Source organism: Capricornis sumatraensis, chromosome 14, assembly GCF_032405125.1.
Source record: "Capricornis sumatraensis isolate serow.1 chromosome 14, serow.2, whole genome shotgun sequence".
NCBI lineage: Eukaryota > Metazoa > Chordata > Mammalia > Artiodactyla > Bovidae > Capricornis > Capricornis sumatraensis.
This window is the reverse complement of record NC_091082.1, coordinates 47,248,319-47,274,983: the sequence shown is the minus strand read 5'-3', so window position 1 is coordinate 47,274,983 and position 26,665 is coordinate 47,248,319. Positions and strand designations below refer to the sequence as shown.

Below are 26,665 nucleotides of genomic sequence, written 5' to 3'. Positions count from 1 at the left end.
GTCTTGGCTGTTTTCCTCGATCAGGTGAAACCAGGGGCAGACGGGCTACCCTGAAACTCAGAAAGGCTTTCCCTTCGTTGTTGAAGCTTAGCAATGTAGAGCCCCAAACAAGAACAATGACAGAGCTATTTGCTATTATTTGTTGTGAGACGTGGAAGAAGTTGTTTCGTTAACTCAGTGCCAGTTACCATGGGGCTGAGATGGTATATGGTCTATTGTCATATTTATTGCCCTGCTTTCTGTCTGCATTTCTGTTGTTTGTACTGTCTCATGTAGATCCTTTCTTATTTTCCTTTTTCTTGTGCCCTCCTGCAATATCAGATGTTTAAAAAAGTAAGATAAGGGGCACATTAAAAATTAAAAGGCAATCTGAAATCTACCTTGACACAGCTGTAAAGCTCCCACATTCCTGAGCCTGACCTAAACAGACTGCCACTCAGTCTGGACTGTGGTGGGATGGAGATATTTGTGTAAAGTAACTCAAGTTTGCTAGACCCAAGAAGGAAACCACCAGACTAATTTACTTCCACTCGAACTAGAATGAAACCAAGACCCTGAAGAAAGAAAACCTTTGACATTAACCATTGATCCACTCTAGTGAGTTAATATGTTACAACCAGAATCACTGTGGTATTTGAATGATTTTGATGAAATATTTAATAGAGAGGCTCAAATAAAATTAAAAGACATTTTCTTTAGTGAACATCTTGTGGCCAAATTTCTATATTCATGAAAATATATTAAGCATCATGACAACTCATGGTAAACCTACAACAAATTATTAATTACATTTGGAGTTTCAGTAACAAATTCTGTGACACAGTAGCCTCACAATATCCCTCAAATATAAAGAATCAGAAAGAATGCCTTTGAAGGTGTTTCTAGTCTCAGCAATTATACTTTGTAAAAATCCTTGCTTGACTTTTAAATCCAGTTGCTAAATATAAAAACTGTTCCCTGAAAAATCAGAACACCTAATCATAAATTTATCTGTTTGTTCTTTAAAGGAGAAAGATGGTGAGGAAAATAGAAAGCTCATGGCTGAAATCAGAAATCACAAGATGAATTCATCATTCATCCAAAGACACTCAGCTGCTAAAAGAAGTCATGCTTTTAGAGGGCTGTTGAGGAGGGAGTAAGTCAGGATGTTTCCAGAACATGACTGTTGAGGAGTCAGATACAGGCTAGTCCCACAAGTTGCTTAACTGTCTGTGAACCCTGAGCCCCCGACTTCAAGGCTCGGCAGCTTCGTCCTTCATGGCACCAAACCTTGATATTAGGGATGCAAAGATACACTCATAAGAATCACAGGTTTTCTCTTATTCAAAATTTGGGGGACTGGCTAAAAACAAAACGAAACAGGGGAGCCTTATCCTTAGGCAAAAGGGATTCTGTGTTACCTGTCAGTTAAATCAATGCATAAAATATGTATGCATAAAAGAGATACGGTACAGAAGACATCAAGGTCAACCATTTAAAACAAGATTAAAGAGAATCAAAGGGCTTTTACCTCTGTAAAGAAAAGAAAATGCATGCATGGACTGTCTCTTCATATAAAGAACTGATTTATCTTTTGCTATGGTTAGTTGAACCATGAATTACTGAGAATGTGGGGCTGAGAGGAGACTCTCAAGGTGCTCCATGTAAAGTCAGGGAAACTAAGTCTTGGAAAGAGTGCAAGTGGGAGGCCCTGGGGTAATCTTAATGCTATTCCAGGGCTGTCCCCGCAAGGCAGGGACCCCAGTATCACCATGGGCCTCCCCAGAGACTCTTTCTGTGCAGCACTCTTGATATTCATGCTGTGTTTCTGTCATGTGAGTGAGCTGGAGTAAAAGCTAACCTTTCCTCTGATTCACTTGTATCACTTTTAAAAGACACCATCAGACTTGGTGACGGGGTGGTTAAGAGAAAGGACTTCTATTTTTAAAAAAGTTTTTTTTTTTTTTTAAATAGAAGACTGGGTGATGAGGTAAGTGAAGTCTGCTTTTCCTTGGATAGAGACCCTTCCTCCCACCCTTATCCCCTTTTGACCGTTGCAAAATAGCTTAGTCCAAGGAAAGGGGAGAAGACAAATGAATAAAATAATGCCAAAGTCACCGTTGCCAGGAAAAACACACTTTGATTCAGTTAATTTGTTCTGTTAATGTCAAAGGCTGTGATTCCCAATTAGCTAATTTTAAGAAGCTCTAACTGAAAATAACTACATCAGCCCTAAACTTAGTGTTTGGTCAAACATTAGGATCTTCAAGTAAAAGAATAGGGCCCCTAAAGAGGTACTGATGTCTGTTTAAGAAAACAGTGCTAAACAAGGACACGACTAAATGGGGTTTTCCAACTGGGTTTTAGCCTCTCCAGAGAAGCTGATGGAGGTGAGAGAGGAGGGGGACACACGAAAACTTCTAGCAACAGAAAATGTTCCCCAAGTCAGATTTGTGTACAATCAACTTTCTAATGGTAGAATTCTCCCTGCTGGTGAGACTCTTTGGGACAGAAATGCTTCCCTAGTTCAGGAGGAATTAATTAAAGCAGGCATGTAGTTTGCAATATTTCTAGCTCCCTCACTGAAAGGCTCCATGCACATAAACCAGAACAGCTTGAGCAGCTGAGAAAACCTGGGCCAAAAATGACTCCACCAGCCTCTCTCCTTCCTCCTCCTTTACATTGAATCAGAAAGATACAATAATAATCACTTAAAAAAAAAACCCCAAAATACCCAGAACACTCATGGTTTCTGTACAACTGTAAGCGCTTTCATTATGTCTGAATAGGGTCATAATAAATATATGCGCTTAAAGGTGAAAATCACAACGTGCTAATGAAATTGTGAATTATCCAGAAGAAAACTAAGCACGGGCACACAATGGCAGAATCTTTCGCTGCTAAAAGTTCAGTTTCTGCCTTTGGAACATTAAAGCCCAACAGGGAGCTGGTGGGGTACCCCTTGTGCTGTCTTGTCATATTATGAGTTTCTGGTTTCAGATAAAAGGGGAGAAAGGGCCCTTAAGAAAGCAAAGGACTGGGGAAAAAAATTAAATTTCCTTCTCGGAAAGCTAAGGGTTGGTTTTCTGAAGATGATGGATAATGGCATTTCAAGTTTTTTAGATTTTAATAGAGAAAATGGAGGCAAGTCATGGAGGGAAAAGAGAATACATAAATAAATAGAACAAGGTGAAGTTTCCACAAGAATTCCCTCAACTTTTTCTTTCTTTCTTTCTATCTCTGTCTCTCTTTCCTTTCCTCTCTCTTTCTTTTTTTGAAATCTTAAACCTCATTTCTGGCTTGCATTTGGTAGGATTCCCGCTCTGGCTTTTATTAAAAACAGACTTTATGTGGTCAGAATTCTCCATCTAAAGCTAAACTTTAATAGGCATAAGGATCCTAACAGAGTCTTTCTTGCTCTCTCTCAGGTGACCAACCCCCTGCCCCTCCAGGGATTTCCCTCCCAATGCGCAGAACTGGCGCTGAAACTCGAAGGCTCAGCAGAAAACAACCAACTTTCCTCTTGTACTCAGAACTCTCATTTCTGTTTTACATTTGAGACTCTTTGCAAGGCCAGATCAAATTAATTCTGGCTCTAACTTGAGAATCTCTAAAAATTTTGAGTAACACAACTGTTGTCCTATAAATTCCCGAGTGCAGACGACTAAAACCTGGAGGTCTCCCTCTCCAGCTCAGGCTCCGGAGGCAGATTCCTGCCGGCTACCCTCTGTGAGCGAGCTCAGAAATACCAAGGGCAACTCCACCTGGCTTAACAAATCAATTTAGCGTTCAGCAGTATCTCTGAAGGGTATTGGCAAGCCAGCTTATTTGAACCCAAGAGGTGAAGCAGCCAAGCGAGCAGGCAAAGACATGCACTTTCATTCCTGAAGACAGGCATTCCCAGGTTGCTCTGGTTCCTTCTTATAGTTAAACAGACAAAATAGCTGACTTCAAGGCTCCTATGTGGGACTCTAACAGCCCTCCCCCAATGGCCTCCATACGTTCTTGGCACAATGGCAGACCTTTTCCCAGTCAATCTTAAGTTTCCTAAAACAATCATTTAATTTTGCTTATAAGTGAGGCTCAGCACTGACCTTTATGCTTGATTACCTGGAAGGGACAGTCTTTTGAATGCTGCAGTACAGAAGTTCTCAAGGGGAGGGAGATTAACTCCCCCAAACCAGTGACAATGTCTGGAATCATTTTCAGTGGTCACAACTCAGTGAGTGCAACTGACATCCAGTGGGTAGAAGCCAGGATGCTGCTAAACGTCCTAAAATGCACAGCACGACCCACTCAACAAAAACGTCCATAGCGCTGAGGTGGAGAAATCCTGACATTATGGTTAGGAGACTCGGCTCTGGAGTCAGACTGCTTGGTGTTGAAGCCCAACTCTGTTAGGGCCTGGTTGAGTGCCTTGGGTAAACAGCTTAACCTCTGCATCTAGTCTGTAAAATGGACAATCACCTAACTCGTGGCGTTGTTGTGAGCATGAAACAAAAATGAACCTGCAAAGCTCTCAGGACAATGACTAGCATACATTGTGGTGGTGGTGGTTTAGTCACTAAGTTGTGTCTGACTCTTTTGTGACCCTACGGACTGTAACCCACTGGGCCCCTCCATCCATGGGATTTCCCAGGCAAGAATACTGGAGTGGGTTGCCATTTCCTTCTTCAGTGGGTCTTCTCAACCCAGGGATCGAACCTGGGTCTCCTGCATTGCAGGCATATTCTTTACTGACTGAGCCACCAGAGGCAGACATGACTAAAGCGACTGAGCACACACGCCCGCAAAGCAAACATTGAGAGCTCAATAAATATTATCATTTTTATTATCAATACTAGAATTTAGCTCAGTTCCAAGTCCTCAGTATAAATCAAATTTACTGAGGTTAGAGGAAAAAAAAAATGGTTTGAGAGTACACATATCCTCTCTGATAGGGACCACAATGGTGATGGTAATAACATCCACCGTGATTTACAGTTGATGAGACTCATTCAAATACCCCATCTCATATGATTTGGGCAACAACCTTGTTGAGTCTTTATTTCATAGATGAGGAACTCATGGCTCAGTCTGACTTGCCCAAGACCTGTGGCAAATCAAATCTTCTGATTTCACATTCCCTTCTATTCCTCTACACCTCCCTTTGTTTAGTGGTTTAGGACGCCCCTTCTTCTCTTCATTACACCCAACATCCCTGAACATTGAAATAAATGTAAGCACTGTAATTAGAGGGTGAGGTGACTCAGACTTCATGGGTGGGCAGAAATCACTTCTCTTTTGACAGTACAAGCATAGTAAGGTTTTCCTTCATGGAGTATACAAATATTTTAATCCTCTGAATTGAACTTCTAAAAAATTAGCTTTCTCTATGGGTTATTTTCTTTCCTTTTTAAATTTCTGATGTTGAAAAAAAAAAACAAAACCCTAATTCCCTGTACTTTCAAAATCTCTAATTAATATATTGACTGTAAATGTATGAAGGTGAGACTATAGTTTCAACTGTATGTGGTGTACATGATTTCAAGTTTCAGTTATTTATTAGCTATTTTGTTTCACAATTAAGCCTGAAAATCTGCTTATAAATGCCAAAATGTATTATTCAAATGTACAATGTTCTGTTTTATTTATTGTCAGTGACTGCATACAGCAGTCATATGTCTGTGTTAAAATAAAAAACAATTGCAGATGAATCAGCCAGATTTTTACTCAGCCTACATTAAAGTTAGTGACATTGGGCTTAAGGGTCAAAGTTCAGAGGGCAGATGGATAATATTCCTTGAAGTCAGTGGTTTTATAGAATTCCTCTGGTAATAGAAGAGGCTAGGCCTTAGCTTGTGATGCTCTGGTGACCTAGGGAGCACACAGCTTGCAGCAAACCAGCCACTGGCTCTTTCATTTCAAAGCTCTCTGTCAAATTCTACAAACAGCTGCCAAAATGTCATTCATCTGGACCTAAGTTTCTGTGGTTCATTTAGTTTGTGCCAGTAGAGAAAGGAGAGTATAGTCCATATATTGGTTTCTAAATGGAGTCATGGGCTCAGCAATCTTCCTATGATTCCTCTCCAGGGGGAGGGGGTACCGCAAACATGTAGGACAGTATCTTTGCCCTTTTCTTTTCCAAATCAATTTTGTCTGTCATGCTATAAGAGAACCCACGAGCATCCCACCCCCCAACCACCCTACTTGGCCGCGTGCAGAACACTCACCTCGGGACGCTGGGAGGGGCCCTAGTGGGCCGAGATGGAACCTGTGGAGGTGTCCCGAATGAGTCACTGCTGTTGGGGAAAGGAGGTAATGGGCCTGGCCGGAATGGCACTGGCGGCGCCCCTGAGTGGGGTCCCGGGGAGGGGATGGCGGGTGCGGGTCCCCGGCCAGACGTGGGTCGCGGGAGAGGTGCACTCAGCGTTGGCCTCCTCTGGGTGGTGGGGCTTGGAGGGGGGGACCTGGGGACAGAGAGACAGCAGTTTGCCCATCCTCCTTTCCATCAGAAGTTATCCTTAAAAAATATGTTATAATTGACTACATTTAAAAAAGTACTGTCTGACTAACTCAGATACACATTAGGGATATTATAAAAGGGTAAAAGGTGAAAGGAAGTTTCCTTCCCCACCCCTTCCTCTGTGGAGACAACCAGTATCTTTTCCTGGGTATCCTTTTTATCTATATTCTATAATATCTTCTCTCTCTCTCGTGTATATATATATATGTGTGTGTGTGTGTGTGTGTGTGTGTGTGTGTGTGTGTGCATAAATTGCTTTTTTGTACACAACATTCTACAACTTAAATTTTTTTTAAGCTTCACATTAACTAGACTGTCTTTTCACTTCAGTACTTATTCTTTTTAATGGCTGTATAACATGCCATTGTCCAGGTATATTGTGCTTGTTTTTGAAAGGAGCTGAGACTATCTGACTCTCTCTCCCTCCTGAACTTAAATATTCCTTTTCCTCTTTTTGCTTTAGGTTCATATTGGCTTAGGGAAGCACATTCAGAAAACGACTCTGGACAAGCTGGGAGGCCTCTGGCATTGGGGGCACCTCCTTCCTACCTGCGGGAATGCTGGATCCAGGAGTCATCCACAGGTGGTGGTGCGGGCGTGAACGTCGTGGCCGTGTTGATGTCGCCGATGACCACGAGGGCTTCTTTAAGGGCCTGGTACATTCGAAGCATCTCGTCCCGGCGCTGAGCCTGCTCTGCAGATTCCTCCATCAGGGTATTTTGGTCCTCTGAAGAATATAACTGTGCTAGGAGCTCGGAATTTATGAAATCTTTAACCTGTTGAGTCACCGCAGAAAAGTGAAAAATGGAAATGAATGAGTGACTGAATGATAAACTGGTTCAGAGCCTGTGGACAAAGTCCACAAAAGTTCACTCTGGGAAAGGGGACCCATCATGCATGTTTACTCTTCTTTCTTCATTAGTCTCCCAATGCCAGTAACTTTCCTCTCTGTCTTATGGCTGTTAATACTAAAGAAAAACAGCTAGTTGAAAAGAGGGCCAAACCTCGCCATCGTCAGAACAAGGCCTATTGGTTGTACAAGCATTTCTGCAGTGTCGTCTGTGGCTGCTTGGTTTATAGACGAGGGAAAGTGCCAGCAGGTAAGTGGTGGTATTTTCAATAGGAAACAACGGTGTGGGGAAACTTAGGTAGTAACACAAGCTACGCATTCCTTGGTATTTCAGCCCTTTACCTATCTTTTACCAAAAATCACTGGAATACTATTAAGACCCCAGGTTTCCATGTTGTCTCAAAAGTATAATTAGTACCAGTAAGAGAATATTTATTAAATATAGAATAATATATAATTATGCAAGGTCATTTACAAAAAAAGTGATACATTCTCTGGTTTCCAGAGCTTAACAGTGATGAAGACTGACATAAGGTTCCATAGTTAACCTTATATGACATAAAGTTCCATATAAGAAAACAAATTAAAATATGACCAACTCATGTGAGTCTTTGGGGAGGGGCATTTTGTGGCAGGATGAGAATGGAAAGGATGCGTTGTCACATAGCCTTGAGGGAGAGAGAATCAGTACCTGTATTTCATCAAGTCTAAGACACCCCCGATTTTGAGACACACCACTCTTCTACATGGCACTAAGAAAGGAAAACCACCGTCAACAAAACTACGACAGAATGCCAAGGTATCACTGAGTGTCACATGCATCTTCGTGTCAGAAATGTTAAATGTGGAAAAAAGTGAATGTAAGAATCAATGAAATCCAATGTGTCTTCACAAGTTATCTGATTTAATTCTCACTGCATATATATGAAGCATGTATTATTATCCCAGTTTTACAGATGAAGGAACTGAATGAAGCTCAGAGAGGTTAAGTAACTTGCCCAAAGTCACACAACATTAAGTTGAACCCCACATCTTCAGACTTGTCTAGTGCTCTTTTCCATGACCCCCTTGCCTCACTTTGAGTGACTAGAAAAGATAATTTACAGTTAAGCATCATGATTATAGTGTGGTACACAAGTATGCCACTTAAGCCTAGAAGAATAAACCAACTTGGATTTTTCAATGCCCCTATTAAGAGAAAGTTAACACTTATCTAGAGTCACTGGATCTATGAAAGGCCAAAAGCGAGTATATTTAATTGTTACAAATTCAAGCAGACAACAGAACACCTGTCAGATGCTCAAGATTCCTGGGTTGTAGTTAAATTTTTTAACTCAGAAATGACAAGATTCTAAAACACATAACTTCACTGTTTTTTAAAGGTATCAAACCATGTGAATAATTCTACTAATCAGAGAATTCAGCTAAATCACAGCTCTGTTGTGAAATAAATAAACACTGTTCTCTGTACATATTCTGTAAACTAGGAGTGATTTAAATGTAGAAGCAATCTAATACATAAGATGTATCCAGGCAACTGTCTGGTGGAAGGGAAAGTTTATGTGTGATAGCTGTAGAAGGTAAATTTGGCCAGGTAACCTGGGGCCAGATGTGAAGGCCTTGAAAGCCAAGGAAAAGTATTTGAACTTTTTCCATTTGGCAATGGGGAGCCATGGAAGGCTTTTAAAGCAAGTAAGTGAAATAATAAAAGAGAGTTTTAGGAAAGTCAATCTGGCTGTGATTGTAAAAGAATTTGCAAGAGTGGTAGTAGAGATAAAGAATTCTGTCAGAAGACCACTGCAGATTTATGGAATGATAAGGGTTTAATTTAGCATGGTTGCTGTAGAATAGAAAATATGGGCACAGATAAATGATATTAAAAGGAAAAAGCAGCTGGACCTGGTGCTGTTTGGATATGAGAGGCAAGGAAGAAAGGAACAAAGACCCCTCAAGCATTGAAGTTTGGGTGAGTGGAAGTCAAGGAAACTCAAGTTTAGTGAAAAGACAGTAAATTTGGCTTAAGAACTGTTCTCCTCCTTGAAGATTTATTTACTGCTAAACACACTTGCAGGTACCCAAGGAGTCATACACGTTTGCACAAATCTTCCACTATGAGGTGTGTAAGTACTTGGAGAGATGGTGTGACTCCAAACTCAAAACCAGACAAGTTTCCTGGCATTGACCATCACTTGGGTTAAGCTCTTTTGAAGCTTTACATCTTCCTGGAGTATCACTTAGACTCTATTAAACACAATTTAAAAGAAGGTCCTTCCAAGAATAGATTTAAAGCAGATCTGAATTAAGAAGCAACTGTCAAACAAACCATGAAATAAAATAATAAGAGCCTGCTTTGGTATTCTGATCAAAGATCTGCCTTGAATCAACTCTTTCACATCAAAATGTTACACATTAAAACCTGCCTACTATCCAATAGATTTGGCAATGTCCTGAAATAATATGAATAATTTTTAGCATAAGAGAAAGTGGCAGTATAGCACAGTGGTTAAGGGCATATTCTTTGGAAAGACAGCTCTAAATTTGAGTCCTACAGGACTTCCCTGCTGGTCCAGTGGTTAAGATTCCATGCTTCCAATGTAGGGCTACAGGTTCGATCACTGGTTGGGGAACTAAGATCCCACAAGCCACATGTCACAGTCCAAAAATGAATTTGAGTCCTAGCTCTAACATTTATCGTTCTTGGACAAAAAACTTAACATTTTTGAGTTTCAGATTCCTGATCTGCAAAATCAGGTTAAGGGTAGGAGCTGCCTCAAGAGTTGGTATAAGAAAAAGAAAAAAAAAGAGTTGGTGCAAGGATTCAGTGAAACAGTGAATATATATTGCCTAGCATGATGCCAGGGCTTCCCTGGTGGCCCAGATGGTAAAGAATCCGCTTGCAATGAGGGAGACCTTGTTTTGATCCCTTGGTCAGGAAGATCCCCTGGAGAAGGGAATGGCTACCCACTCAAGTATTCTTGCCTGGAGAATTCCATGGACAGAGGAGCCTGGTAGGCTTGATGCCTAGCATTTAGGCAGTGTTCCATCAACAAAAGCTATTTTTTTATAGTATAAGGTCTAAATTGGGATTATGTATATAGAGGTAGGCAGCTAGGGCAATAGTGCCAGCATCAAGTGACACAGTTCATGAAGAGTGAAGTTAACATTTATTTTGCACGTAAGAAAATTTAAAACTCTTCTCCTCCTGCTAGCCTCACTTTGTAATGCTACAACTGGAACAAAGGTAGGGGGGACTTTGGGGAGTTTCCAGACACTTCAGGGACTTTCTGAGCAGTTTGTATGTCAATGGTACAAATATTTAAATCAAGGATTCTGCACAATTGGAGGCCAAGTGGATCCCTTTTAAATGATAGCATTGAGAAAATACCTTACAGAACATGACCTAAACTAATTATACTTGCATGTGAGATTTGAAAGAATCTTTACGCCTTTAATTATAACACCTTATAACCTATACATCTTTGTGAGGTTCACCAAAAAATTCTCACGCACAAAGCCTCATTCCAGTTTAAACTCCACAGGCTAGATAAACAGGCATTACTGCGCCATGTCGTTCTGCTCAGTGTAAAGGAATGTGAGGTCATTAAAAACGTTCCACATGTTTTCCTCTCTTTCTGACTTTAACCCTTCTCTAGCAACCTGCAGTATTTTTGAATCCTTAACTTTCTTCGTCTTTATTACTAAAACCATTTAAAGCCTTCACAAATAGAAGAGATATTTATAGAATTTTCATACAATTCAGTTTCTTAGAAGACTATTTCCTTAAAACCTTTTTGTTTCGAGACGGGAGGGGCCACAGAATGGCACAGTGATAAGTTTCATTCACATGAATACACCTATAAAAACTTAATTAAGAAGTTTAATTGTGTTCAGCTTTAGAGAGGCGCTTGGTTAGAATTTATAGATTCTTTGGCATCTCACAATTCTCTCATTTCTACTAAAGACTGCTTTCCGTTTCCCAGGGATTTCATTTTGGTAAGGACCAACCAAGTTTTCCTTTGAAAAGGAATATCCTTTGACTCACAAAGGTTGAGCAAAGAAGATGGGCAGAAAAAAGTACATACTGTATGATTCCAAAGTTCAAGTATAGGCAGAACTAATCTATGGTGTAAAGCAGGAGAGTTACCCTTGGTGGTGAGTGACGGTGGTGGGTGGAGAGGAGCAAAAGCGGGGCTTGTGAGGCTTCTGGGTCTTAGCTGGGATCTGTTTCTTGAGCAGGATACAGAATGCTTGACTGGTGGAAATAAATTAGTGCTCTGGTATTTAAGATGTTCTTTCCCTTCAGATAATGAACATTTAAAATAAGACTCTACTTCATACACACTAAAGTTACAATAAGTTGTGAAACTAGGGCACATGTTACTAATTTTCTACCAAAGGGCCAATGGGCAAGGAGAGTGAAAGTAGACCTTTAGGGGTCCAGGGGTAAAGGCTCCAAGTGTGAAATGCCTCTAGGTTTCATATTTGGTTCTTAAAATGTTTCATAAAACTTTACATTCTATTTCGTATTAGCTGGGTTTGTTTGACTACGAGGAGCAATGTTTTAAATTACTAGTTAAGATTCAAAACATTGTTTCTCGTATTCAAACAAACCCTAATCAAATTTTCAAGGAAAATGAACCCTCTGGGAAGACAGCCTATGTATATGCTATGGGGATCAGAGCCCACCCCCCTAGTTTGATAAGACTGACTTAGAATGTTCTGAACCTTGCTGCATGCACTCTCTGGTGGTGGACTGGAGAGAATATCAGACCATGAATGAGAAGACGTGGAGGTGGATTTTAGTCATGATTCTGCCACCGTCAGCTGTGTGATCTTGGGCAAGTCACTTAGCCTCTTGGGGCCTCAGCTTCTTCATTGGAAACTTAACAAAATCATGAGTACCCAACAGGTGGCTGTCCTTTGGGTTCAAACACAGACTTATGTGCCACCTTGCCACTGACACTTTTCAAATAAAGCTGGATTCACTTTCTTGATTCTCTGATCGAGAACTTCTGGTAGTGTGAGCTAGAAGAAGAGGCCATCAAGATGTGCCTGCTATGTGGTGTCATATGTGTGTTTTCTTTAAAGTCTCAAACAAAACTCAGTCGCTTTGCCTGTAGCCTGTCCAGAAAAACTGCCTGTCATAAACTTGCTATTTCTTTGTGCCGTTCTTACCTGGTATGTTTAAGCAATGAAACAGCTGCTGCATTTCAATAGACAAAGGCTTACAGTATGTCTGAGGCGAGGCATTTATTGCTGGCTTTAAACTTCTTAAACAATTCCATATGGAGACTTGAGTGGCAGAACACTTAATGTAAACTTTCAAAGGAAACTGCCCACCAAATTCTGAACTTTATGAAAGTTGGCTGAAACATATTCGTTTTCAGAAGGCAGAGTAGCCATTCCCATTTCAGAGAGGAAAGGCCACAGCCTGGCTTTCAATAGTGATAGTTAACAAACAGAGGACCCGGTTTTAGGCATTTATCAGTTCTGCAGGAACAACTAGCTTTTTCACCCACAACCATTTATAGAAAAGCAGGGTTAAGTAGATGGAATTCAGAATGAGGAGTCAAACTATTTATTTTTCTTGTTATGATTCTATGATTAATTCTCTCACTTGAAGATCTCTTCACTTTAAGTTTTTTAAAAAAATCAACACATATGTATGACACAGTGCTGGGTGTTCAGTGTGTTTATGTTTCTTGTACTCAAAAGGGTGCTTTTGGAATGAACAAAAAGGGGTCAGACGTTCTACACCATAAGACGTCATGAGAATATATTTTTTAAAAAAGGGATGTTTGTTTTTACATATACATAATTATACATATAAATTTATATTATACACACACACATATATAAAACTATATACTTTCATTTTTGTTCTTCAGTCATTAAGTCATGTCCAACTCTTTGCAACCCCATGGACTCATTGGGCTCTCCTGGCAAAAATATTGGAGTGGGTTGCCATTTCCTTCTCCAGGGGATCTTCCCAGACCAGGCATTGAACCTACATTTCCTGCACTGGCACATGGATTCTTTACCACTGAGCCACCAGGGAAGCTCTATATACTTTTACATATATGGTAAAAATGTGGATAAAATAATATCCAAAGGAAAGCAATCATCCTAGATGTATAAAACTATTTTCTGGTAGATATGAAAAGTTATATTCAAACAAAGAGAGCCATAATGTCATAAGAATCCAGCGTTACATAATGTTTTCACTTTCTCCACATTCCTATCAATCTCTGCTGCAAGGTTTGACCTTGGAGATCAAGTCTTAATTGAAGTCTTCTTTCTCAGGACTCTTCTGTGAGGTCTCCTTGAGGACAATCAGCAGAGCTTCACTTCCATGGATAATACCCTTAGGTCGGGGTTTTGCCATCTCATAAAGCAAGTGAGTGGTGAGGGGTAAGGGCAATTATCCTCGTGTTTCTTTGTGTGTGTGTGTTTCTTGAGAAGGTGAAAGTAGGATAGATCTGCAATCAGTTTTTTTTTCCCCCTTTTGACTAATTTATGTCAAGCCACTGCTCACAGCTATAGACAGGAAGCGCTATTTCCTGTGCTGATGATTTAATATAGAGCAGAGCAGCGTTTGAACTGATGGCAGCACTAATGACTCTCGGTAAAACAGTGAAAAGATAAATGATTCTTAATCAGGAAAATGTTTAAATAAGCAAGTGCCTGGATTCCACAGCAAAACAACCTGAACTCATTTAAGTGAAGTTAAGAGGGTAATTTGAAAAATACACAGACTATTTGTTTAGTACTTTATATTTTTCAAAATGGCATAGAGTCACATATATTATGTTCTCTGACAATTCTGGGGGGCAGCTCAGGGTTCCTAGTGTAGTTTTAGAAGTGACTGACTTCAGCCTAGAGGGGCCAAATGATTTGCTTCAGGTCACACAGCAGGCCATTGACTAAGCTTAAGTATATAATTTATAGTTTCCAATATATTTCCAATACATTGCTTACCTGCTGCTGATACTTCAAAGCATTCTACTCACCTTGTTTGAATAAATGAAATGTGTATGAAAATAAAGTGAGTTAAAAACAAGATTGCTCATGTGACTGGGGTCTTCAAGTCAAGGAGCTCATACATCATGAATAACAAACTGTCAAACTTAGAATTTTGAAAGGAATCTTAATATATGGATAATGGTTATTTCAATTCTTTAGTAGGCAGCCATATTAGTTCCTTACAACTATACTTTTCATTATATTAATACTTCCATATATACCATCTTGGGGAACAAATAACTAAGCCAGATACCTTTTTATGATTCATATTTTATATATGGAGGAAATAGAAAGACACAAAGGATTGTCTCAGGTTAAATCTAGACAGTGTATTAAAAAGCAGAGATATCACTTTCCAACAAAGGTCCGTATAGTCAAAGCTATGGTTTTTCCAGTAGTCATGTACTGATGTGAGAGATGGACAGTAAAGAAGGGTGAGTACTGAAGAACTGATGCTTTCGAACTGTGGTGCTGGAGAAGACTCTTGAGAGTTCCTTGGATAGCAAGGAGATCAAACCAGTCAGTCCTAAAGGATATCAACCCTAAATATTCATTGGAAGGACTGATGCTGAAGCTGAAGCTCCAATACTTTGGCTGTTTGGATACGAACAGCCGAGTCATTGAAAAAGACTCTGATGATGGGAAAGACTGAGGGCAGAAAGAGAAGGGGGCAACAGAGGTTGAGACGTTGGATGGGATCATCGATTCAATAGACATGAGTAAGCAAACTCAGGGAGACAGTGAAGGACAGGGAAGCCTGGTGTGCTGTAGTCCCTGGGGTCACAAAGAGTAGGACATGACTGAGAGACTGAACAACAACAGAGTTTGTAACAGAACCAAGTATAGAATCCAGGTTTCTCCTGAATTCTAGGGTGGGGCTCTTTTGTGCTTTACCATCTAATTTTTGTTACAAGCAAATGCTAATAATATATTATTTAAATAAATATGTGTCCTTAGAAGATAACAAGGAATAAAATTGGTGTTGCATTTTTCAAGAATCAGAAAACCCTGCTATAAAACACCCCATTATAGCCTATCTTATCTAAAAGATAAGTTCTCAAATAAATTGCAGTATTATTTATAGTTTAGCAAAGTAGCTACCAAAAGAACCCAACCAGACCACGTAATTTAAGTATCATTTCCTGACTGCTATAAAAATAACCATGAAAAGGAAAAGATTCTATGAAATATAGATCAATTACTTTGAGATCCTTGGTTCTATCATCTTACCTTAGAAAAGAAAAAGAAACTCATTTTGTATCCATGGGGATAGGGCAAAAAGCCCTTTTCTAGGTTAAAATAGTATTCTATAATTTTTAGACAGTGAGAAGAACTGTATTACCATATTCTGTATGAATATGTAGAAAAGAATAGATATCTTTTGCCTTTAATTTCAAAGTCTAGAAGCCAGGGTATCTGGTTTTATTCCTGGCTTTGCAACTAATTTATTCCTTGACTATAGTATTTTTGCTCTGCTTTATCATGAGCAAATTCACACCCTTCTAGAGGAGACAGCTAATAGGAAATACCAGTATACTGTAGCTAGAAGTTTTATGTTTTCTTTCCTAAGTTCCCTTCCACTCAGTCAATTACCACTTGTAATGGAAAATGATAAGCCTGGGTAATAGGTGTTTTGACCATCCAGAAAACATCACAAAGAAGCTGAAGAGAGTGTGAGCAATTTCCACGCTAGTATGGAATTAGAAGTTAAAAATGAGACAGCTGATAAACACTTACATTATTGATCATAAGGTGCATTATTGTTTTTGGGATTAGGTCTCGGATACATTTGTTGATAATAGACATATAAGAGTCTACAAGGTTGCGAATGGTCTCCACTTGTCTCTCCAACTGTGGGTCCATAGAAAAGTTTTCTGCTTGGCCATTCTCATCATTTTCAGTCTAACAGAAAAGAAAGAAAAACAAGGATTATTTCACATTGATTCAGAAGAAAAAAAATACCAGACATTATCATATGATTGACTTCTGTTTACTGAATTTGAAGTTGTACTACCAGATGGTAACATCTTTATCTTATCAAACAGCCATTTATTCTGAAAAGAGATCAGAACCATGCAGTTATTGTTCTACCTTTAGCCTGCCACAATCAAGAGAAAGCAAAATACTGGGATTCTGAATGAATGTTTAGACAGACAATCAGATAAACAGTGCAGCTAACAACATACCTCTAGAGAACAATGTAATCTTAAGCCATTTGCAAGTTGGCCAAAGAACTGAATCCAAATATCTGATGCAGATGTAAACCTCTGGGAGGGGTCTCCAGGGACTCTATAGATTAGAAATAACCTTGGTGTTGTTCTGGAACTCCTAGGTCTGCTCTGGAATGGATCAACACTTGGATCAGTCCAGATTTAAAACTAAGTCTCCTCGGCCTGGCCTGGAGCCAAAATAAGAGATATAGGGGATAATGCATTTTTCCATGCACTTGCTGGAATTTGTTCTATAAATTCATGCTTCTGTCATCACTACTAAAGGCTGGCTCCACTGTGAAAAACTTAGCGTTTTAACTTCCAACTTGTTATTCTTTGAATAAAACAGAATACATCCAAACACAAAGCATTTATTTGTGCAACATGAGAGAAGCATCTGTTTCCTATACTCTGCAACTTGAGTTAATTAATTTTGGCTTATCCACCAGAGGCTGGGCTGGGCATCTTCATCATTAAGGGCTGACCTGTTGGCTTGGCATTGAAATCAATTTAGAATAAATGGTCTCCATTTCAAGTCAGGTTGAACCATCTAAGCCCCAGAACATGATACAAATATTGTTAGTGGTCTGGCTGCTTTCTAGCATTTGGAAAGATTTAATTACTAATGCAAAAAAAAGGGGGGATATAATTTATTGCTTCCAATGTGGACATGAAGTAATTTTCTTTGGAAATGTACCTACTCCGATCTGCCAGGTTTTTAATCATCCAATCAGTTCTCGGCAAAGCACTGTGCTGAATTGCTTAAATAGATCTATAAATAAGTGTTAACTTTGGATCAATACGTATGTGTGAAAGGCATATTTGTAGGCCACAAGATCAACAATAACAGAGATAGAAATTAGTTCTAAACATTTATATAGGCTTCTGTTGCTTTTCTAACACCTTAAAAATATTAAAATAATATGTGCTCACTCTAAAACACAACAGTTACTTTCCAAACCTAAGAGCCGAATCGCATACTTCATGATGACAACTGGAGGACATTTCTGAGGCATCTTACTGCTGCTGCAGCAAGAGAGGGGATTAGAAGTCTCAATAATGACAGTTGTTTCCCTATCCCTATACCATTTCTTTTTAAATGCTCTTTGGTCACTGAAAGAAGTAAGTCAGGTAGTTCCTTACTTTTATTATTAATTTGTAATATAAGCACAATAGGATTTGGGATAAGTAGGTAAAAAGCTAGGGTGATAAAGTGGTAAAGTGATAGAGGGAAGGTCAGCAAAGGCAGTGAAAAAAACTTCTTCCCAGGGCATTAAAAACTACTGCAGATTGTGTGCCACACTAAGCTTAAATTCCAAGAATCAGTGGTAACTGCAACGTTGTCTTAACGGTATCGTATTTGAAAGTAAAATTTTAGGTTTAAACTCAGGCTTTATCAGGTACGGTTGTGTGGCCACACCTCACTTATTTAATGTAACTGAGACTCAGCTTCCCCAACTTTAAAATGGGGATACACAAGTTTTCCAGAGAAAACTTGTGTAAGTTAAATGAGATAATGCATATGAAGTAACCTAGCCAAGGGCCTTGTGTTAGTTTCTTTCTTTCCTTTCTGAATATTCATAGAATGAGTTAGAGAGCTGCTTGGTTCTCAACACACGTTATGAAAATTTAAGTTGAAAAATTTGAGCACAAGACATTTTCAATTCAAGTAATATAAAAATAGCAAACTAGTATTTTTAAATCGCCGTATTTTCTACAAGCTAGTCTCTTTCCCTGGAATCCCCTCCTCCCATCTGTGAAGACCTTTTATCTTTTAAAAGTCAGCTTCACCATCACTTCTTCTAGACAAACTCCCAATGGCCCTTAGACCCACCATCACTCCCTGCACAGTACTTCATCTGTGTCTTGTACTACCATCTATGATTTATATCCAGCCTAGTTATGCTTCTCCCACTATTAGACTCCAGGGTCTTGTTTAATTCTCCCTTCTCAGCAGCTAGCACAAAGCAGAGAAAGAGAAGAAGGAGGAGGAATTGACACTAAAAAGGCTTTGCTTAAATCAAGGAAGCTGCCTCAGTACATTTCAAGATCTCTAACATCAAAATTGGAGATGAGAGAAATCCCAAGTTGATGAATTAGGATCCACTACGCAAAGAGTCGGACACGACTGAGCGACTGAACTGAACTGAACTGAACTGAACTGAACTACTTAATCATAGTGAAAGTGAAAGTAGTAGTCGCTGAGTTGCCTCAGACTCTTTGCGACCCCGTGGACTGTAGCCCACCAGGCTCCTCCGCTCATGGGATTCTCTAGGCAAGAATACTGGATTAGGTTGTCATTCCCTTCTCCAGGGGATCTTCCTGACCCAAGGATCAAACCCAGGTCTCCTGCACTGTAGACAGATTCTTTACCATCTGAGTCACCAGGGAAGCCCTGATTATAGTGAGGATGATAAAATGATGATGAAATCATGTGTATATCAAGTGAAAATACATGACCTACAGCTTTGTGAGGAAAACGTCTTTTACATAAAGCAGTATATATCTCCATAATAGATAAAGTGCATTTTAGTTCGTCTCTCTGACCTGAAACATACTGGGATTTTGCTGTCGTATTTAACAAAAGGGGATGATGCCATTTTAGCATCAACATACTTTCTCTGCCAGGAACATTTTTGAGCACTTACTGTGTTCTAGGTACTGTGCTGAACACTTTACATAGAAGATCCACACCACAACCTTAGGAGGTGGGTACCTCTGTTATCGTCAGCTTAAGAGAATGCTGAGGCTCTGAGAGCTGAGGCGTTCAATAAATAAAAGGTGAATATAATGTGAGGGGCTATGATGGTAGCTCAGCTGATAAAGAATCTGCCTGCAATGCAGGAGACCCCGGTTCAATTCCTGGTTCAGGAAGATCCCTGGAGAAGGGGTAGGCTACCCACTCCAGTATTCTTGGGCTTCCCTGGTGGCTCAGTCAGTAAAGAATCTGGCTGCATTGTGGGAGACCTGGGTTCGATCCTTGGATACAATGGGAAGCCAATTTCTATTTTTTCTTGGGTATAAAAAAAAAAAAAACTATTATGAAAAGGGGAAAAACCCATAATTTGTCAAATCAGTTTCACAGATAAAATAATAAATGTAAAAAGATTTTCTAGGAAAAGATGATATTTAAATACTTACAGTTGTAAAAATAAAAAATATGAATGAGCCAAAGGAGAAAACTGGAATAAACAGTATTTATTAAAAGAACCTCTAGGAAAATGAAACACCAGGAAAATTATACCACCATTTCTATTTTCATATAGAAACACTAAATATTCCCACTTTATCATATACTTAACTTTTAGCCTTGCTTTAATTTTTGCATATCAAAATATGCAAAAGACATTGACTTCCACTTTTTGAAACCAGATGCAAGTAATAAGCAAAAAATTGGAGTGAATAGAGAACACTGAACAGTTCAATTCTCAACATTAAAAAAGAGAAGAAACATTTCAGAATAACCAGTAAAATAATTAGAAATTCTCTTTAGGTTTTGGAAATCCTAGTAGATGTGTAGTTACATGCAAATCTTAACTACTCTGATAAGACCATGGGCATGATGGGGAGTCACAGAATTCAAGTTATGATTTTAGAAAGAAAGGAGTAATTGTCCCTTCTAATATGTCTAAGATGAATGGGGGAAATGTACATATGTAGAATTTTTTCTTTTAACCAAGTAACTGCAGAGAGCAAATGCTCCCTTAAGCAAATTCTCTATGATTCTCTTTTCTGTATGAATACTGTGTATGACTGTGTATTTTTTCTTTGTTTAAATTATAGGATTGTGATAGGATTCTTTGCAGTCTAAGCACTGAAGTGACAGCTGTTTATCATTATCCTCATCAAGGGAATGTAAAATAAAAATAGTAATTTGTCTCTGATCTTTGAGGCAAAAAAAGAATGGTCTGCAAACATTTAACCTTTTATGTGTAGGTTCATTGATGCTGTTTACAAAATGTGAATAATATTGTGAAAATCAGCTTTCCTTTGAAAAATAACAATGGACAGGCCTTCCTATTGTCTTTTTTTTCTAAATAGCTTTTGAGAAATCTAATGCAATGTAAATAATCAAAAATAACAACTTAGAATTGCTTGTAAAAATTAATATTATTTACACAGTATTCAAGAAACAGGCTGCTTTATAAAATTTTAATTTAAAAGCTTTTTCCTAAAGACTTGAGTGGAGAAGGGAATGGCAATCCACTCCAGTGTTCTTGCCTGGAGAATTCCATAGACAGAGAAACCTGGCGGGCTACAGTTCATGGAGTTGGATACAACTGAGCTGCTGCTGCTAAGTCACTTCAGTCGTGTCCGACTCTGTGCGATCCCATAGACAGCAGCCCACCAGGCTCCACTGTCCCTGGGATTCTCCAGGCAAGAACACTGGAGTGGGTTACTAACACACAAAGACCTGAAACTTCAACAGGTCAAAGAATGAAGGAACCAGATCAGAAATAATTCCTGCCATACCTCAAAGCATCCACTAAAGAAAAACTCTGGGCTTGACCAGGATGTCTATTTTTCATGTTGTGTCTTTGTCTCCTTCCTTTCCTTAAAGCTCTTACTTATTTCATAGGCTTCTTTGAGGATCTTGAAACCATATGAATAAGGCTGGTGACTGCACTCTTTGGGGGCTTCCCAGGTGGCACTAGTGGTAAAGAACTCACCTGCCAATGCAGGAGATATAAGAGATGTGGGTTCAATCCCTGGGTTGGAAAGATCCCCTGGAGGAGGGCATAGCAACCCACTCCAGTATTCTTGCCTGGAGAATCTCCATGACAGAGAAGCCTGATGGGCTACAATCCATAGAGCCTCAAAGAGTCAGACATGAGTTGACTTAGCACACATGCACAGGACTGCACTCTTTAAAAGTGAAATAACAGAAATACAAAGGGTCCTGTCAGGAATATGCACATAAACATACTACAGAGCTCAAGGGGGCTTTGCTATGTCTCTTCTCACCAGCGGAGAACTTGGGGAGATAACCTCCAGATTTACACAATTGATTTTTTCACATAACCAGCATCTTATTATTGTTATACGGTTCTCTACTACTGTAAACAAAGGGTGTGTGTGTGTGTTAGTTGCTCAGTCATGTCTGACTCTTTGTGACCCCATGGACTGTAGCTCACCAGGCTCCTCTGTCCATGGGATTCTCCAGGCAAAATACTGGGGTGGGTTGCCATTTCCTTCTCAAACAAAGGGTAAAAAATATAATTTAACTTTTCTTAGTGAAACAGGTCATCATTATGAAAATATGTTGCCATGGTAATGCTGCTTTGAATCTTCCAGCTCCACATTATGGAGACTGTTTCAGTAAAAACCTTTCCCCATTCCCATTCACTTCTAATTTGCAGAGGCCAGAAAGGCAGGCAATCAAACTTATAAAAAAGACTGTGGGAGAATCATGCTCCAGGAAGCCTTTGAGGATAATCGAGGCTGTGGTCTGGTATTTTGGGACAGGTATTTCACTAAAGTCAATACAAATGTTTACGTAGTGTCTAATGTGGACTGTGAGAGACATAAATGAACCCTAAAACCACACACCTTGCTTGTAGAAGGGCAACACGGTGTCAGATGAATTAGTGAGTCAAAGGTGAGCTCAAGCATGGTGGGCTTCTGGGGAGTCTTTACTGATGGCAACATTCGAGATGGATCTTCAGAGTTGGGTAAAATTTCAAAGACAGGCTGAGAGAATATGCTCATTACTTTTCCCTAGTACTTAGCACAGGGCCCTACATATAACAGGAGCTTCGTAAATATTGTGGAATAAATGATGGAAAAAACTAACCAACCCAGGCCATTTCCTGAGGGACTGGATTTCTGTTTCTGAAGGAACCTGAGTGACTGAGCTCCAGATAACTGGGGTATTGTTATACAGCATGATCTCTTCAGTTCAGTTCAGTCGCTCAGTCGTGTCCGACTCTTTGCGATCTCTTAGATTCCTACAAATGAGTTCAGCCTCTTATTTGCCCGGAAAGGGTAAACAGCTATCTGCATTAAGAATTGTATTTCAATTGATATAAAGATTTTAACAGTCTAAAGATGTCTACAGATGTGAGCAGTATTTGTAGTCAGGACATTGGGAAGCAAAGGGGCATTTATTTGCACCTCCAATCTGTAAGAAATAGCCCTATTACAGGAGAAAACACTGAGCCTCACCTGATCCAGGGTATACAGGGGATAACCACTATGTTAGCAGGCAGGACCCAACTTTTTCTGATTCTGTTATTTTCCTTCCTTGACTCTTCTCCGTTACCTACTGTTACTTTTTTAGTCTCTCTATAGCTTTGTATCTCTTCATCTTATATAACATCATGATAAACATTATAAAACTATGTAAGATTAATGTGAAATTAAACAGACATTGAAAAAACCTTTAGGATTTTAAAGATAATTATTTGATTAACAACAACAAACCTATCTTAATTCTGATGTAGCTATATATCTTTTTTTTTTTTTTTTTAACTCTCATTTAGCCCAACAGCTGCCTAACAGTATATTTCTGTCCGGTGCCCCATATGTCTGAAAGTGAAAATGAAAGTCGCTCAGTCCTGTCTGACTCATGGGGTCATGGATTGTATAGTCCATGGAATTCTCCAGGCCAGAATACTTGAGTGGGTAGCCTTTCCCTTCTCCAGGGGATCTTCCCAACCCAGGGATTGAACCCAGGTATCCCGTATTGCAGGTATCAGGATTCTTTACCAGCTGAGCCACCAGGGAAGCCCAAGAATACTGAAGTGGGTGCAAGTGAAAGTGAAAGTCGCTCAGTCATGTCTGACTCTTTGCGATCCCATGGACTATACAGTCCATGGAACTCTCCAGGCCAGAACACTGGAGTGGGTAGCCATTCCCTTGTCCAGGGGATCTTCCCAACCCAGGGATCAAACCTAGGTCTCCCACATTGCAGGCAGATTCTTTACCAGCTGAGCCACAGGGAAACCCAAGAATACTGGGATGGGTAGCCTCTCCCTTTTCCAGGGGATCTTCCCAACCCAGGAATCTAACCTGGGTCTCCTGCATTGCAGGCAGATTCTTTACTAGCTGAGCTACCAGGGAAGCCTATGAGGATTCTTAGAGAAATCTAAAAATTTACAAGCTCTGCGTTGAGGTCCTCCTAGAAGTTATAATAATTCCAATCTAGGTTTTAATCTAAAGGCCTGTATTACTTTATATAACAGATAAGTTTATAAATATGAAAAATACAGATATATAAAATATATTACATATGTAAATACATCAAATATTACTAAACAGTATTACTAAGAATTCTTTCTACAATTGGTAATATTTAGTTTTGGAAAATTTCAGTCTTTATATACCGAGTTTACTTGCCATGAATAGCAACCTTTCATCCAAACAATAAACAGTCTAAACAGACCAATTTAAAAGGTTTCTTCAAAAATAACCACTCCCCTCACCATCATTTTTGGTTTTAGATAATATTAGTAATTTCAAAAGGGACAAAGTTATTTTCAGTATTAACTATTAGGACTAACTGACTAACAATATTAACTGTTTAAAATTTAACTTTGTCATAAATAAAACCCTTTTACTAAAAGAACTGAAATGACAATAAACTGATACAAATTTCCTGTTTGATTAAAAAGTAATTATGTATCTTTGGAATAGCAGAATAAGAATTAGAATATTTCCAAAGAGAAAAACCACCAGAACACAGGAACAGAGAAAATGAAGGTGAACATAAAACCAGTCTGTGATGATTAATTTTGTTTGACAACTTGGCTGGACCATGGGTAGAATACCCAGATATTTGATATAAACATTCTGAATATTTCTGTGAGAGTGTTTTTGGATGAGATTAACATCTAAATTGGTGGACTTTCAGTAAAGGAGACTGTCCTCTGTGATATGGGTGGGCCTTATCTAATCAGTTGAAGGCCTGAATAGGATAAAAAGACTGGCCTTCCTTAGCAGAGAATTCTCCAGCAGACTCTCTTTAGACTTCATCGGCAACACTGGTTCTTGTTGCTTCTACAACAGACTGCCTTCAGACTTGAACTGGATCACTGACTCTTCTGGGTCTCCAGCCTGCCAATCCACTCTGTAGATTTTAGACTTGCCAGCCTTGTTAATCATGTGAGCCAATGCCTTATTAAAAATCTCAGAGATAGACAGATACAGATATATAGAGACAGACATATAGATATGTATAAAACATGCACATCCTATTGGTTCTGTTTTTCTGGAGAATGCTAATACACAGTCTCACTATAGATTATCAAACAGTATGTGATTCAGTGTTATGTTGCTTAGTGGAGTTAATAGGTGCTGTAGGAATTCAGAGAAGCAGAAGATCAAGGAGGCTGTGATGGGAAATTACAATGGTCCCACTCTAACGATTTAACTGTACTTCACAGCATTCTCTAAGTGAGAAGGAGATGAGTTAAAAAATAATCCATCTTCATGGAAACAACCTAGATGTTCATCAGCAGATGAATGGATAAGAAAGCTGTGGTACATATACACAATGGAGTATTACTCAGCCATTAAAAAGAATACATTTGAATCAGTTCTAATGAGGTGGATGAAACTGGAGACTATTATACAGAGTGAAGTAAGCCAGAAAGAAAAACACCAATACAGTATACTAACGCATATATATGGAATTTAGAAAGATGGTAATGATAACCCTGTATGCAAGACAACAAAAGAGACACAGATGTAAAGAACAGTCTTTTGGACTCTGTGGGAGAGGGCGAGGGTGGGATGATTTGGGAGAATGGCATTGAAACATGTGTAATATCATATATGAAACAAATCGCCAGTCCAGGTTCAATGCAGGATACAGGATGCTTGGGGCTGGTGCACTGGGATGCCCCAGAGGGATGGTATGGGGAGGGAGGAGGGAGGGGGGTTCAGGATGGGGAACATGTGTATACCTGTGGGGGATTCATGTTGATGTATGGCAAAATCAATATAATATTGTAAAGTAATTAGCCTCCAATTAAAATAAATAAATTTAAATTTAAAAAATAAAATGGAATCTAAAAGTTTTAAAAAAAATTATCCATCTTCATCCTCTCTATTGTATCACAAGGTCGTGCCATACCTCCTCTGTTGATAGACCAAATATAAATGTGGGAAGCCTCCTCTCCCCCACTCTCAGTTCTGGTGGTTAGATGGGACTGCATGGATCGGGCCAAGTACGCCCTCACCAATCTACCTGTCTGGCTTGGGCTCTGTGATGACAGGCGGCAATGTGACCAAGGAAAGCCAATCACTGCACATCTGTCAGAACTGCTAGAAGGAGAAGCTCCCTCTCAGTTAGGATGAGAACTTCTTAAGATGTAAGCTTGAGGGCTAGCCTGTGTCAGAGTGAAGAAAGCTCAAACCTGCCAGCAAATGAAGTCAACACGGAGAACTGTATAGCTGAAACATGGAGAGAGGCAGATATTTAAAGACATTATTGGAATGTTTGGATCTGGCTCTGACAGCTCTATCATCTACCTCTGGACTGTGCAGTTATACCAGTCAGTAAAGGGTTTTGTTAGTTTTAAAAAGTTAAGTACACTTGAATTTAATTTCTGTTACCTATATCCTAAAGAATCCAAGTGAGGAAAACATTGAGAGAGAGTCATGATGTCCTCTCACCCTAAAATCTTTTTCTTCCACCTCCACATACTCATCCTTCCAGGTTTAGTGTGAAGGTAACACATCTTTGAATGCTGCCTCTAAAACACAACACCCTCTGAACATTCAGTTTAGACGTTTGAGCCTTTGTCTTGTATCTTAGGTATGTAAATGTTGACTTCCCTAACCAAAATGAAAGTTTCTTGAAGGTAAGGATCATAATAGTTGATGGCAAATATGCAGTTAATCTCAACAAAAAGGTAAATGTTATAGGGCTAAAATGATGCTCAGATAATTCTTAGAGGACACCAATACTACACTGACGCATTCTTATTACATTAGCACACATACTAGTTAGTGGGCTATATTTTTTCTTTTTTTCTTCAAATTGGTAGACTAACTTCTACCATATGAAAACATTTCTACATTGAAAGTCATGATGAGAAAAAATTCTCACTAAATGACAATAAAATGTCAGGGAGTATTCAAACTGCTTTACAT

At 39.3% G+C, this 26,665-nt stretch overlaps 1 protein-coding gene across 5 annotated transcripts in view; it reads right to left on the bottom strand.

The window, feature by feature from the left end:
* The window catches only part of DNM3 (dynamin 3), a 634,763-nt gene that overhangs the window by 13,059 nt on the left and 595,039 nt on the right, over window positions 1-26,665 (bottom strand). For 3 of the 5 annotated variants that reach the window (XM_068986589.1, XM_068986590.1, XM_068986588.1), the window contains 3 exons: window positions 16,095-16,259; window positions 7,034-7,260; window positions 6,192-6,428 (listed from right to left, as the gene is read on the bottom strand). In XM_068986589.1, coding sequence (XP_068842690.1) covers window positions 6,192-6,428; window positions 7,034-7,260; window positions 16,095-16,259 — 629 coding nt within the window. Of the gene's footprint in view, window positions 1-1,232; window positions 1,270-6,187; window positions 6,429-7,033; window positions 7,261-16,094; window positions 16,260-26,665 lie in introns of those variants that run through there. The other 2 variants (XM_068986592.1, XM_068986593.1) reach the window with 2 other exon arrangements.